Raw genomic sequence first — 16,990 nt, forward strand, 5'->3', positions numbered from 1 at the left:
TACCAACCATATCATTAACCTTAAAAACGTAAAATGCAGTGATATGTAACCAAAAAGCAGCTCCGTACATTTTTTAACATTTTTATAAGAAAAATGTTGATTATTGAAGTGAAAAGTGTTAAAGAAGGACGAATAAGGTGTAAAGGTGACCTAGTGAATAAATGCATGTGTTTTTAAATAGTTTATTTAGTGAAAAAGAAGGCTGAAAAGTTGCCCTTTTCTGAACTTTGAAGGGTCGTAACTTTTTAAATAAGGGAGAGCGCCGCTTTTTTCTTTCGGATTCGTAATCTACGCATCAAAATACGTAAGTACAGTCAAAAATTTTTTCAAAATCGCCGGGTGTCCACATAACGAAAATTTGCCTTGAACTGTACTATGGAAATAGACGTCGTGCTGCGAGAGCCACTGAACTGTTCAATCAACAACATGGGGAGAATGTGTCGCGACAGTATGTTTTCGATTCAATTGCAAAATGAGGCGCCACAAGTGGCAATTCTGGGCCATGTTGAGCTTGACTATACTTTGAGTACAAGCAAGTTAGCACTTGTTTCCGAGGTGTCACGAACTAGCATTCTGCGTATTTCAAAATCCCACAAAATGCATCCTTACAAGATTAAATTAACGCAAGAACTGAATGAAGATGATTTCGATCGACGCTTGCAGTTTTGCGAGTTGGTTAGTGAACGAGCGGTGGAAAATCCACATTTTGTTTTCAACATTTGCCTCAGTGATGAATGTTTTTTTTTTCTAAATGGCACAGTTAATCGCCATAGTTTTCGCTATTGGGCTGATTCAAATCCTCACATTTTTGATGAAGTGCATACTCAACGTCCACAAAAATTAAATGTATCTGGAGCTTCTGGAAGATACTATTAGTACCCTTCTCACTGATATTATTGAAAACGACCACAATTATCGGGAGGTGCCCATTTTGAGCATATGCTAACATGAGAATAAGGTGAGTAACTTCAACTCTAAATTGAATATGGTTCATCCAAATTCAAAAAAATGTACACCGTTCTTTAGAGAATTCCAAGATCTTTCAAAAGATGTGAGACTCACCCCCATTTTCCTATTGAAATTCCAAGGGTTGTTCACCTCTCTGCTCCGGGGTTGAAGTGACGACGCTGTAAATGGGGATAAAACTGTCCCCAAACCTCCATGTCAAGTTTTCGATGGCCCACCCTGTATTAAAGAAGAAAGTGATACAAATCATGAAATTATGAAACAACAAAAATTAATTGACGCTCCGGGGCGACTTTATTGATTCCAGTGGCGCATTTGCTTTTACAGCTGAAGGAAAACCCGGAAAAACCTGCAGCACCATATCATCTCAATATCTTGATTTGCCAATGTCCTTTCTTTCGTATAACAAAATGTAGGGTATCTCCAGAGGCTCCAATGAATTCGAAACATCACCAGAACACTGGCGATGGGTGAAATCAGAAGGTCTGGGAATCCATTGAATATATTCATGCTTTCCTATTCATATATGATTGAACGGCAATAATAATACGTTTTCATTTACCATAAAATTCATGAAAATTGAAGAATAAAAATGTTGAGAGTACAAAAATTGGTGGATATATTACTTTCGAATCATTTGGAAGTAGGTATAACCGGTATAACCGGAAAATTGCAGGTATTAGGTACAGGTAAATTACCAGTAAACGCAATACAGGGCATTTCATGATGAGCGTTAATTAGCCGTTTCTGGCAAACTATTCAACGGATCAACCTGAAAATTCCACAGTATGCATAAGTCAATATGACCTACACGCCTAAAATAGCGGCTCTTTGATTTTTCGAATGAAACACCCCGTAAATAATATCATATTATGATTCATTATCACTTTTTCAACAAATTCATATACTATTTCCCTATACCTATCTATTACCGTTTAGAAGATATAAATTAATTTCGATATTTTTTTTTACCAAACATGAACTTTTATAAATTCTGATAATCTTGAACTCTCTTGCACCTAAACGATCAAATTTGAAATGGAGTGAGGTGATACTATGAGAATCTTCACTCCGAGTCATATTTTCATTTGCCTCATACAGGGTCTTCAAAAAATGCAGATACTTTGATCTCAAATGTATATTTGGATTGAAGTAGATACTTATGCCTTCTGAGTGGAACTCAATTTTTTCAAATGGAACACCCTGTAAATTTCAACATTTTTGAGCTCTACATCCAATTTTAGATTAACTTTGTTCAGATAATACTATTTCTATTTTGAACCGTTTTCGAGATAAACTGTTTCAAACGGAAATTGACATGGTTTCCTTGTTCATCACTCATTTTTGTAAAACAGATTTCGTTTGATGTTTCTCAATTAGTCACAGATTCATCGAATGAAACTTCTCTTCAAACAATAGTTTTATTAACGCTGAAACACGAACTGAAAATAATAAACCCATAAATTAATGAGTTAATTTAATCGTCAGTGTATTTCAGAATATGTTCAAACACATCTCCACCTCTACTTAAACAATCATGTAATCTCTTCAAAAGATTGTCATGTGTAGCGCTTCTGATCAAGTCTGGAGTCAAACTATTGAAAGCAGTTGTAACTCTCGATTTCATATCTTCCATTGTTGTTATTGGAGTAGAGTAAACCATATTTTTAATGAAACCCCACACGAAATAATCTAATGGATTGCCATCTGGTGTTCTAGGAGGCCAACGAAAAGGTCCATTATTACCAATCCATCTGTCTTCGAAGATTTCGGTTAAAGCTTCGCTGACTGAATGAGAATTATGGGGTGGAGCACCATTCATTTGATACCATACACGTTCTCTTCCTGGTCTATTATTTAAAATCATTTGAATTCCATTCCTCAGTAAATCTTCATATTTTGATGCATTCAAATTATCATCATAAAACTCGATATAAAATATTTACTCATTCTTTATGGCACAAAATAAATTGTCATCTTTCTTGAAAACCCCTTTGGCGGACAACATGGGGATTTTCTGGCGCCCAATAATGACTGTTGTGTCTATTGAAAAGTTCATTTTTTGTGAACTTGGCCTCATCTGTCCATATGATATTTTCAAGGAAATGTTCATCCTCTTGAGTCTTGACAAGTAATCATTCAAAGAATTCCACTCTACGAGGTAAATCAGTCTCTTTCAAATGTTGAACACAGTAGAACTTATAGGGATGTCATTTATGCTTATTAAGAATTAGACAAATTGTCACGTAGGGTATATCTACGTGACATCCACTTTAGTCTTCTTACGAATGATTTTTGGACGGAAGGTTCCATTCAACCTACAGTTTTTTAGTAGTCGATTTATCACATTATTATTCGGCTTCGGAAGTTGTGGATATCTTTCATGAAATACTCGGCATGTTCTACTTGCAATTCTATTGCACTTACCATAAATTATTAATAAATTCAAGAAATCTTCATTACTGTAACCTAATCTTGACATTATTCTATTATAATTGGTAGCTATAACAATCAGTCAAAACCACCAACGAAAGTCTGACGTTAAATAATTGGTTTATTTATTTTTCCAAAGCACACTATTAAAAAATATTAATGTGTACTTTTGTATGTTAGAGACCAATACCTCAATGTATACAAATTGTAACTTTTACTAAGGTAGGTACATACCAATTTCGAATTGACTTATCTGAGACAGTAAAAAAACTGGAACAAAAAGAAATATTACTAAGTATAAAAAAAATGTTGAATATCCAAAATAAGTGATGAATTCAAAAAAACGAGCAAAAAAACCACGTCAGTTTCCGTTTGAAACAGTTTATCTCGAAAACGGTTCAAAATAGAAATAGTATTATCTGAACAAAGTTAATCTAAAATTGGATGTAGAGCTCAAAAATGTTGAAATTTACAGGGTATTCCATTTGAAAAAATTGAGTTCCACTCAGAAGGCATAAGTATCTACTTCAATCCAAATATACATTTGAAGTTAATAATATCATTTATTTTGAAGCGATCACGATCATCAAGAAAATACCGTCGCATGATGATTATTGATCCCGAATAATAGCATACCTGGCCAGAGACATCACGTAACATATATAGTTACATATAATCATAAGTTTGTGTTTGAACATGATAACTGTGTTTACCCATGAGCGATTGTTTATCAGGCTATTTTATATACCTAGTAAACGATATCACTGACTCATGTTTGTGCATGATAGTCTCGTTCAAAATCTGCAATTCTTGTTCAATAAACATGGAGCTCATCAAAATATGACGAGTCATTCAAAAATCACTTGTAAAAAATTGAATTTCAAGTGTTTTACAGCACTTGAACTATTGCGAATGTCATTGATGAATTGAGATAGAAAAGAAGGCATTCAATGTTTTGTTAGTAACCCAAAAACTATCTATACTCGAGAAATAAAAATGAGAGATTCTGAAAGAGGAGAAAATTTTAAATGAAAAAGACCTAACTTGGGGAACTCTACTTCTATTGATTGTAATGGAGGCATGGACACTCCACAGTCGATTTTCTGGGAAAATCCACAAGGCTGGAAATTACTTTTCGACAGTGTCTGGCCCTGATGAAGTGTCCGTCATCTTACTTAAAAAGTGTGCAAATTAACTCGCGCCAGTATTTTGCAGACTTTTCAACCTGTTTTGCAAGCAAGGGGTTCTACCAAATAACTATAAACCAGTCGTTTTGCTACCAGTGATATCAAAAATCATGGATAAAGTTGTAAACCACCAAATCCTCAAATATTTAGAAGGCTTCAACATCTTGAGCGATTATCAATATGGCTTTCGGAAACAAAGATCAACAGGCGACCTTCTATCGTGTGTCACTCATATTTAGAATAACGCAATCGAGAAACATGCAGAATCAAGAGCTGTTGCGCTTGATATTTCTAAGGCCTTTGACCGTGTCTGGCATGCGTGTATGCTATGAATCGATGGATGTAGCTGTTACGATGTGGTAGGTAATCATAATGGAGAAAAGAGAATTGGAACTTTCTATGTTTTTACCACTTTTATTTGTAACTAACGTTACTGCAGTTTCGTCGTATAAGGACATTTTCAAACTTATACATTAAACTAAAAATGAATTATTACTTTTTTTTTGGGAAAGAAAGTTTTTGGATTTCTACTACTCCATCTGATACAAAAAAAAAGGGATGAGAGAATCTTCCAAAGAAAGGAAGGAAGTAATCAATTTGAAACTCTATACATGAATGTGTAGATCATGCAAAGAAGTAACTTTCAGACACAAACTGAAAGAAAGTCCTCCTGAAACAGCTACTTTCATATAAACATTGAATTACACGAAAAAAAATAATTCTTTCGAAACAAGTAATCCAGTTGTGCAGCTCTGGTTAGTCTGAACCAGAACCAAAAATCAAATTAATAAATAATAATTAAATAACTGTCGTATACATCATTATGTAGATGACACTCAGTTATATTACTTATTCAGTAAAAATAACTGGCAAGAAGCTGTCAGTCACAATTTTGACAATCTCACGCACGCACATGTCAGCCACTCACAATCTGAAACGGAACACGAGTAAATCCCAACTTTTGTATTATACGAAACGAAAAGGACTGAAATTGAAGGTCTGGTCGATGTACGACTTGGTGATGATTCAGTTTTTCATCGACCTTTTTTGGGTATTTGTTACCTTCCATAATCTGAAAAATATAACAATTAGAATGGAGAATTTTATACAAGTGTAGAAGGGCAAACTTTTAAGTTACCCCGATAAGTTACTGCGTGAAAATCAAAGTATTTTTCACAAAGAATAATCTTCTATTTATCAGTAACTTGTCGTATTTAACAATTTTGCCTATCAAACAAATATTAAGAAATAATACTTATCTTCAGAAATGGATAAGAAATTTGAATATATTTTTTACAGCTTGTCATGAGATGCTGTGGGATTTTTAGAACATCACGATTTCTTGTATTATGACCGTGATCTGAAGCAGTCTTATCATATAATTTATGGTTTTGCCTAACAAATGAAATACATTCAAGAATGAAGATGGAGGGGGCTGTCAATATTTTTTTGTCTATAAAAACGGGCCGGCAGCTATCCCGGAAATCCATATTAAAGATTAGCCTTATGATGCGTTTCTATGAAGACTCTGGAAAAATCCCTTGCTCTGCCCCAAGCCATAATATTCAGACTTATATGAGGGTAGGCCATGGCATAATATATGCTGAGTGAGCCAGTTTCATCTAAACAGGATTTCAGCTGTTTTATGGCATAATATGCTCTAGTTAACTTAGCACATATATAGTCCACCTGCCTATCCCAATTTAGATTGGCGTCTAAGTAGGTCCCTAAAAATTTTATTTCTTCAGAATTTTTAATATCATAGTTAGAGTGTCGATCAGTTGGAATATTTCTTCTGAAGTGGAAGTTAACACTGATCGATTCAGAAGTATTGAGAATGAGCTTATTTCTTTGGCACCAGGTACTGAACTGATCAATAATATGTTCAGATTTGCTGATGAGTTGTTCAGCAAACATTGTGATGTAGCCTTCCTTTATATGTTGAGGAAGATCATTGACATAGAGAAGAAACAGTAGAGGTCCTAGAACAGAGCCCTGTGGCACCCCGAGTTTTACCGTCTTTGACTCAGATGTCGTTCCATCGCAGATTGCAACCATTTCTCTGTTTATCATATAGGATTGTATTCAATTTATTATATTTATTATATAATTCAGTTATCCTCTATAGTGTACTTCCCAGTGAGTTCAGACACTACACGTTATATAACTTCAAGAAGAAACTGAAACTTCACTTGAAATTAGCTGGATAGTTCGATTGGATATCGTCATTGCTCTCTTTCGTGATATTTTTATGCAGTTTTCCTCTTGTTTTCGGTCTATTATTTTATTATTCAATATTTTATATACCTTTCAAATATTCTCTTAACTATTTGAATGTCTGTGTGAATTTGTGTCCTTTCAACTAGGTTTAGTTGAAAAACAGCCCAAGCTGAACTTCGCCTTTCATCGATTTTTTGCTTCTGCACATTATTACTCTTGTCGATGAATAAAACCAATTATTATTATTAGCGAAAGTCAGGCTCTTTGATAAGCCAAGGTCTCCAATGTTATTGAAGAAGACCCCCATGCATTGGCTTATCCACGCGTTTTCGCAGAAGTGAGGTAATCTCTGCGGCTTCTATGTGAGCTTTTTGCTGAACGGGTTTCAACTCGGTGACAGGATTATGATCACCTCGTTCAGTGTCGAAAATTAACCGTGTTCATCAGCTGCTCGAGCAGCTGCCCTAAAGAGAAATGCTCCAATTCCTGCTTTCTCATGGTCACGGACCATGAGAAAGCAGGAATCCGAACTCCTGACGACTTTACAGGCTGCATCCATACCCTTCTGTCATGTAGACACTCCAAACTCAAAAGTCCAAGGCCTCGTTGTTGTCGGGGGAAGTACAACCGTGGAACGGACGATTTGGGATGCAAACTACTATAGAGATGCATAATTTTTCGGGTCTTTACGTCGAGTTGATACAGTTCCTCCCGAGTCCACTTCACTACTCCAAACGAGTAGAGTAAGATTGGAACGGCAAGCATATCTGTTGCAGCAACTTTGTTCTTCCCCGATAATGGAAATAGTGGGGTGCAGTGGAGAAGAGGACTGGAAGAATCCCGCTGAAATACACCCCTTCTGACCCACCCTGTTCGGACTATAGCTTGACCAGATGTTATGATGAAGCGAGTTCGCCAGAGTGGTATCAGTTGTTCAATACATCTCACTATTTTGTCGAGTACCGCAAGGCATTTGAGCAAATGCAAGATGAGCTCATGCGATGTTGTATCAAATGCCTTGCGGTAATCGATCCAGAGGTTGCGCTTATATTATTATGGTTGTTATTATTAAAATATTGATGACTCATCACTAGACAGCACTGTTTCGACCTTCAATAAGTCAGTGGTGCTAGACTGATTTAAATATGTGTTTCTGAATTTTCAAACATTTTTTTCACTCTTGAACAAAGCTTCACAGCGAAAAATGAAATTTTTCTACTCTGCTATCACCGTTTCTGTACTCATTTCATCCTCAAATCACAAACATTCTGTAAGGTCTTGATATAATTTGTCGTGGCGCCAGAAAAGCTCTTTAATCAGTTTGAACGGGCGTCCGCTGCCCTTGCGACGCCGAAGGCCGACGCCCTAGATATGATACGACGCCGACGTTATTTCATCAAGCGTTTGCACTAGTTCGGTCAAAATTTCAATAGAGAGGTTTTTGAGTGGATTCTACGGAATCACAAAGGTGAAAGAATGAACACGAATGAATGTTAAGTCACTGATAAAATCTGTGAAATTTTCTGAAAGAGTAATTATATTGAATTGAAACCTTACAGTTGTCTATCCAAACAGGGTGGAAACTAAACCAAAAGCAGGGAATCGTCCATTACTTTACATTTGAAAGTTGGAATTTGGTTAAATGTTCACTTGTTGTTACCTAGTTATTTGAAAATTCAAACTGATGACCATCTGCATCCATATAATAATGAGAACTATGTTCGAAGCATTCATTTAAATCAACAAGAGATTTCATCCAAATTTGCCGTCACTTGGCTTATTTTCGTTTGAACCAGTGTCTTTAGATTCAAATAAGAAAATTGTCGACAATCGAACACATCTCGTAATAGAATTCATTTTAGAAATACCAGACTTTCTAAGATGTTCCAAGCTATCAAAAGTGCTCGAATATTTGCCATCAATCAGACGGATAGGTTAGGGTTTATTGTAGCTCACATCTATTCACACTCGACCAAATAAACTTCTTACTTCTCACTCCTTACTTCTCCTTACCAAACCAATCGGCTTCTTATTGAAGCCGATTTGCTTGGTAAGAGTACGGCTCTGCTGAACTCCAAAAACCCGATTCGGTCCCCAGCGGGGCAGGCACAAAGTATATGCTCTGCTGTTTGATCATTAATGAGGTAGTCGGATAGTCAAACGTTTGTTAACCTGCTCATGGGAGGTTTGTTCCTCCACCTGAGACAGATTCTGCGTACGCCTCTCAAGAATTTGGTGCAAGGCAGTTTCATAAGGTACCCCGCTCTTGAGGAGACGAGTCAGTCGTTTCCTGGCTGCACCACCAAACCTTCTTTCCTATGTTCAGTTATTGGATTAGGAGTTGGAGAGTTGAGAAGCGCTCGCTCCTGATCTACATTTACAGGGAGGTCAGTTGGAGTCGTAAACTCGACATCCATCTCCTTTGTAGACTCGCTCCTGATCTAAATTCACAGAGAGGTCAGTTGGAGTTATAAGCTCGACATCCATCTCCTTTATAGATTCAGCGTTAGAAAGAATTTTCAATAAATTGATGGATGTAGCCGTTACTACGTGGTAGGAAATCATAACGAAGAAAAGAGAAATGTAACTTTCCATGTTTTTCACCACTTTTATTTGTAACTAACGTTACTGTTTATTTTATAAGTTCATTGTATAAGTCTGAAAATGTCCGTATAGGACGAAACTGCAGTAACGTTAGTAACAAATAAAAGTGGTAAAAAACATAGAAAGTTTCAATTCTCGTTTCTTCATTAAGAATTTTCAAGTTTACTCTGTCCATAAAAGTCCCACGAGTAGCTAGGAAAAGAAGGTCAATCACGGCAGAGCCCCGCATTACCGTGACAAGGCGATGCTACGACGAGAGGGCGCCCGGTATCTCGAAGGTTCCGTAGAGACAGCTGATAGGCTCATTGTCATTCATCCTCTCGGCACGGATACACACACCTTAGGATTGAGCCATCGTTGTGATGCCTCTCACTTAGCGAATAACAGAACCACAAGTGATTCTGTCATTCCCATATCCAGTGGGGCTACGTGGAAGCAGGCAATTGATGGTCGGTTTGCTCAACCCCCTCATCCCAAGCCAATGCACTCGCCAAAAACAGCTTGCACAGTGGTTCAGGTAGTGAAAGATAAACAAGGAGAGCCAACACGCCATCAGACGGAAAGCTCCCATTGCTATTTTTTCTTTCCATAATGTGAGCAGTTTTCCAATGGATGGCTAATTTGAACTCTATAAGTCATTGAAAGTTGAACATTCTAGTTGAACTAGTAGTTTGAGTTTCTGAGAAGCTGCTTATACCATTCCAATATCATATTGGAATCCAAATTGACATCAAATAGCCCAGTTGAATTCCAAGAGAATTTCTCATAGAAAAAAGTGATGCCTAGGCATCCATTCTATTAAATTCTACTGTGACACAAAGCAACTCCGAAATTTTGTATAGATATTAGTCAAATTCTTTTTTCAATACAACCCAACTATTGTATTGTAAATACGAACACTTGCTATTTTTTATATAGTGCTCTACTATAGTGATATTATTAACCCGTGTGGCATATTTATCCATTTCAGTAAGAATCGGCTCGATCTTGAGTTACTATTAGAGAGATCGAAATCCGAGCTTGTAGACCGTCGTTGAATGTTACTCGTAGTATCAAATATTTCATCTGCAGTAGGTGACAAAAAGATTGATTCCGTCACGTAACACAAGTCGATTATTCCGTCAGCATAAAAATGATGTGCTCGGGATTCGTTGAAGTCGACGGAGGCTGTTTTTTGTCTGGTCCTGATTGGCGAAGGTTCTACCGGTGATAAATTCATCAAAGTTCTCGAAAAGATGGTAGTTGGTTAGCGAGTGGGTGAGGCATAACGTCGACGTTCAAAAATCAGACCGCAGCTGCTGACGCAATGTTCGGTACATTTCGTCGATTTCCTCACAATAGGACTCCACTGTGGCAATGCCGCAATGAAAATTCGAAAACAAAATTTCCTTAGAAAGCTAAAAAAATATGGAATCGAATGACGTATTTATATACCAGGTGTTCTAATTAATAAAATATATTTTTGGTTGACCACGCTTGGCTGAGTCACCCGCTATGCGAGAAAATAATTTTGAAAGTAAGTATTTTCAATAAACATTTTTGTCTTTTAATAAAATACAAATCATGAAATTATAAAACAAGAAACAAAAATTAATTGACGCTCCGGGGCGACTTCATTGATTCTAGTGGCACATTTGCTTTTTCAGCTGCAGGAAAACCCGGAAAAACCTGCAGCACCACATTATCTGAAGATCTTTATCTGCCAATGTCTTCAATTTCATAAAATAAAATGTAGGGTGTCTCCAGAGGCTCCAATAAATTCAATACATCGCCAGAACACATCGTGACACGACCATCCTCAAACTTAAACCAGTTCGTTTCGTCTTTGACCAATGCCTAATAATGACCGGATTCAACGCCAGAACCACAGTAAACAATGACTGCATGCAGATTATAATAGTAGCCTACTAGATTGAAGTGTTCATCTATTTCGAACCTTCGTAAGAGTTTGGTGCTTCCGTCAGAGGTTAAGTCATGTTTGAAGATCATCAGTGTTATATTAGATTCACTGGTGCCTCAGCTATACTTACCTTATAACAGTCAGTAAGTTTGGCGCATGTTTGGCAATACAGTCGAGCATCACCTTTTAGAAATTCCATTTTTAGATGATTTAACAATAAGCTTTGCACGATATGGTTGCAAATTAAATTGAGCAGTTGGAATGGACCGAGCAATGGACAGCAATGATAGCAATGGACCGAGAGAATCTTGTTGACTCACCCTGTAAATGCCTTAGATAATATAATTGAAGCTGTACATGAGCTGTAGGTACATAAAAGTTGTAAATGTTTTAGGTAAATTGAGAGTGAGTACCTAATTAGAAAGTCTCAATTGTGATTATGCAGTGTATATAAATATCAGAATGAAATTTTGGTACTTAATTCACTCGGAAAAAGCTACTTTATTAGAGAAAGAGGTCAATTATTTTCATCGATGTTTTCTAAGCACATGCGTTGTTATGAAAGAGAGAAAACTTTACAAAGTACCCTCTGTTTGTTTTGCCTACTGAAGCGCTAACCTAAAAATGCTTAAAATCAGATAAACACAATGAATATTTGTATAGAAATTAAATCTAATTGCTGGAAAAGAACGGTAGAGCATGTTTCCTGTCATTTATTTTGAAATGTGTGGTTTAGATAATGAAGTGTTTTACAGATGTGGGTTTTCGAGCGTGAAAATACAAATAGGGATTTGAAATTTCTCTGTGTTATACCTAATTTCGCATGACTACGAGAATTTTGCCTGGTACAAGGCGGAAACAATTTAGAATGAGAGTTCTGGTTTCAAAATCAGTTGTTGAAGTTAACGTTAAATTATTTTCCTTGCTTGTTGGAACCATTGTATTTCAGTATGAGGAAATATAACCGAAGGACTTGACTTTCGTGATTTGGTTATGATTTCAATTCTGCTGTTTCCATTTGCCTTACCTTACTTCATTTATATTACAATTGACGGGGCCAGGGAAAAAACGTTTATGTCCATTATTCGTCGGATTTGGGTTAATGGTGTCATTAAACCTACTTCAGACTGAACCTTAGAAGTGTCAAATTGCTTTGCTTCCTATTTTTCTAGCGTTGTGCCTGATCATATCGCCGAAAATTTCGGATATAACTTATCTTTGCCCTGTACTTTGTCTGAACATAGGATAAATTCCATATTATTTTATCCAGTGAGTAAAAATGAATTAGCAACTGTTATAAGCAATCTTAAAAATAAAAAGTCGGCTGGTTTGGGCGGTTTCACTACTCACATCATAAAAAATATTTGCAATAACATCATAGACCCACTGCTGCACCTCATAAATCAGTCATTTCTTAGCGGAGAGTTTCCTGATCTTCTCAAAATAGCTTGTTCAATCCCTATTTTCAAAAAGGGCTGCATGAGTGAAGTAGACAATTATAGACAAATATCCTTGCTAAGTGCATTTTCAAAAATTATAGAAAAAATTCTCTACTGCCGCATTTTAGCATATATTGAAGGGAACAAAATTTTTACAGATTGTCAACATGGATTTAGGCCATCAAAATCAATAGAGACAGCATCCGCACATTTTTTCAAAAATGTATATAAAGAGCTAGATGATGGCAAATATGTTTTAACTCTATTTTTTGAACTATCGAAAGCTTTTGATTCAGTGGACAGGAACATACTGTCTAAAAAATTATATAATATCGGAATAAGAGGATGTCTCCTAAGCTATATCAATTCCTACATGGAAAATAGAAAACTAATTGTACAATGTAATGAATGCCAATCAGACATGCATGACGTAACTCTCGGTGTTCCACAAGGCTCTGTTTTAGGCCCACTACTCTTTTTAATTTATGTTAATGATTTACCAAATCATATTCAATATGGTGCCACCACTTTGTATGCTGACGATACCACTGTTCTGTGTCGGGTGTTACTGAGGAGGAACTTTACCACAAAACTCAGGTAACGCTTGACGAAGTGTATGCGTGGTGTCAAAGAAATAAACTTATTTTAAACCATGAGAAAACGGTTTTTATGAACTTTAACCTTAGGAGGCTATTAACACCTGGCTGTAATTTTGCTCTATCTGAAACAACTAAGTTCCTTGGCACCTTTATAGACAGCAAGTTAACATGGGAACCACACATTGACCACGTCTGCAAGCTGCTTAATAAAGCTTATTTTGCCATTTTACAGCTTAAAGACACAATCGCTAAACAGGGTCTTGTAAGTGTGTAACATGCATTAGCTTATTCACATAAGCTTTACTTTCCGAAACAGTCATAACTTTAATAAAATCAGTATCTTTCATCAATTGCCGTATTTGAGGACCATCAAATATTCCACCTTTCAACTTTTCCATACTAAGTTTTGGAAATTTTCTACAAATATATTTAAAACAATCTCCTTCCTTGTCCAGAGCTTTTACAAATTGCTTTATCATTCCTAACTTAATATGCAATGGTGGAAGTATAATTTTGTCTCTGCTCACCAACGGCTCTCTTATCACATTAGCTTTACCGACAGTTAAAGAATTTCTTTCAGGCCAAACATCTTGTTCCCAATGACATTGCTTTGCTCTACTGTCCCACATACAAATGAAGGGTATTTCGTGTATCCACTTTGTTGACTAAGTAAAAAATTAACCATTTTTAAATCCACACAGATCGACCATTGATGCTCCGAGTAATTGATTTTTTCTAAAACTAATTTGACATTTTCATATTCTTCTTTGAGTTTTGTAGAATGAGCAATTGGAATTGTTGCAAATTTATTTCCATTATGCAGTAAGACGCATTTTAAACTTCTTTTACAGCTATCAATAAAAAGACGCCACTCAGTAGGATTGTATTCTTTCAAAGCCATGTCCAGAAGCAGCTTCGCAATATTATTACAGTATACCAATCCTTCATTTTCATCAAAAAATTGTAATAGCTCACTTTCTCGCGTTCTGTACGTTGTAATTGTAACTGTCGGTGCCAATAAATTTTTTCCTTTCAATCTTGAAGCTAACAGTTCTGATCCTTGTTTCGATAAATTTAGATCACGTATTAAATCACTGAGTTCATTTTGAGAAAACAACTTTGGCGTAGATGTTTCCCCCCTCCCATTCACTTCCACTGGTAGAATGATTTGATTTCTGTGAATTTGGCAACATCATTGTTTCTGAGGGCATGCGAATCACTTTTGAAACATAAATAGGCCGAGGGAGATTTTCACTGTGTAAAACAGGACATTTTGTAGACTGTAAGTCTGGATAACTCCACGTTTGATTTCGATTAAAACCTTTAGCATCTACTACGCAAAAGTAACAATCATCGAAATTATTCTTAGGCTCCATCCAGATCATAGGAATACCAAAGTCTAATCTAGAACGTTCCCTTTTTTTCCACAACCGCAAAGTCAACGCAAGACTTACAAACTTTATTAGGAACCCATGATTTATCTAATTTGTCCATTTGAAGACCGAAATATTCAGCATAAGTTTCCTTAACAAAGTCTGTGATATTTCTTTTTTGTTTTTTTGATATATAAATACCACAAATATAACAGAATAAATCACTACTATAATTTGCACTTCCTTCGTGACAAACTCATGTTTAAAAAGACAAGATAAATATATTAGAACGAACACTCTACAATTGAAACAAAATATTAAAATACAACAACTTATCCAGATTTCCGTGTTAGTACCTCAATATTATCAAATAACTGAGTTCTCAGCTGTTTTGCAGAGAAAAGAGCCCGAAAAGTGGGGATCACGTGATGTTTGTACGCGCAAACAAGTTGCGCAGAAGCCTAATCATGACTGAGAAAATAATTTTTTTTTTACTAACAAGTCGATTATTATTGAACATACATGATACGTAAAAATCATAAAAAATAGAGCACATTCAGTACTTTCATAAATATATTCGTGATTTAGGCACTCGAAAACATAAAAATTTGCAAAAATATCCAGGGCAACACAATTTTTTATTTTTTTTGTAGAGCTGTGTTACTTGTTGGTCAATTATTTATTTGTTTATTTTTGTTTCAGCATTCCTTACAGTATATATCACAGGCTTCGGTATAACTGCTGGGGCTCATAGGCTGTGGTCACACAGAGCGTATAAAGCGAAATGGCCGCTGAGGCTGATTCTAGTCATTTTATTTACAGTTACCGGCCAGGTAAATATTCTCTTTTATGGGTGGTATTTTCACGAGCATGTGGACTCAAAAATACGGTTCTGTTTTCACAATTTTCAGTGCAAACGTTTCGGCAGTTATTCTCGCCTTCTTTAGTGTACATGAATATGTATATAAACACGTCACTGAAGTTGAAATACTCTAATTGTTCAGTAAGTTCACTTGATCGTAAAAGTACTGCATATAATATCTTTGGACGTAGGAAATTCTATCACGAATTATTTTTTATGTTTTCAGATATAAAAATTCAGGATTTTGCTAGGTATAAATTTTGCGATAGTGTCAAGAAAATAATGTTACTCTTTTATTTATTTATTTAAAAATATACCATTTCCTAGTCATCTATGTAATAACGTATTCCAAAAACACTTTATTGTGAGATTTTCACTAAATTGTTTTACAAAAACGCAACACGTGTTTCGCCATACAATGGCTTCATCTGGCGTGTCTTTCAAGTTGAAAGACACGCCAGATGAAGCCATTGTATGGCGAAACACGTGTTGCGTTTTTGTAAAACAATTTAGTGAAAATCTCACAATAAAGTGTTTTTGGAATACGTTAGTTATGGATTTTCATCAAGTATCGGCCGATTCCATCATATATCTATGTAATACAACTATATTGAATGTGATAATGATAATAATAATAGCGTTTATTGCCCAACCGTTTCCCTTTTACAGAGTAAAATTCACACAATTGAAAAATTTTTACACTTTCGTATAAAAAAAAATTAATATAAATATGAAAGTTTATGAGGATGGATGTATGTATGTATGTTTGTGGCTCTTTCACGTCTAAACGACTGAACGGATTTATATGAAACTTCACAGTAATGTAGCTAATACATAAACTGACCATTGTTTTTAACTCAAAACGGTACGTCCATATACAGTGTCACCATTAAAGTGCGCACCATATGGGAACCTTTTTTTTTTTTCGAAAAGTTTCAATTAAGTTTAACTTCGGCACTTGTTTGTGCTTGAAATTTAACTTAAAATGATGCGGCCAACTGCGACCCACTGACGTTTAGTGTTTGTCAAATTCAACTTTTTTTTTTGAAAATAATTGAAAAAGTGCATTTCTAGATCGAATTTAACAAAAAGTTACTTGAAAAAGTTGTGTCTACGGCAATTTTATATCCATTTGTCAAATTTTATCCAACTAGGATAAACTTACAGAGAAATTAAAAATGTGCTATAAAAATTTTAACATGACTGGTGCAAAGTTTCAATCACTTGGCTATTTTCTTGAACAAACGTCAGTACCTTCAATTTTGAAAAAGTAGACACCACTGAAAAACTGCAATAAGTATTAATAAAATTACTAGAGTTGAAATTACATGAAAATTTCAATATTCAGTATTTACAGATTATTTATAAACACTAACTAGGGCGGTAAGGTTGCTTAATCACGTTGAA

The 16,990-nt window shown here is 35.6% G+C and overlaps 1 protein-coding gene across 3 annotated transcripts in view; it reads left to right on the plus strand.

The window, feature by feature from the left end:
• LOC111507622 (acyl-CoA Delta-9 desaturase) overlaps positions 1 to 16,990 on the plus strand; it is an 85,985-nt gene that overhangs the window by 46,901 nt on the left and 22,094 nt on the right. For all 3 annotated transcript variants that reach the window (XM_074183057.1, XM_074183056.1, XM_074183058.1), the window contains exon 3: positions 15,424 to 15,554. In XM_074183057.1, coding sequence (XP_074039158.1) covers positions 15,424 to 15,554 — 131 coding nt within the window. The remainder of the gene's footprint in view (positions 1 to 15,423; positions 15,555 to 16,990) is intronic.

This window comes from Leptinotarsa decemlineata, unplaced genomic scaffold (genome assembly GCF_025532065.1).
Source record: "Leptinotarsa decemlineata unplaced genomic scaffold, Ldec_3_MD MMD2_tig00026330_RagTag_RagTag, whole genome shotgun sequence".
Taxonomy (NCBI): domain Eukaryota; kingdom Metazoa; phylum Arthropoda; class Insecta; order Coleoptera; family Chrysomelidae; genus Leptinotarsa; species Leptinotarsa decemlineata.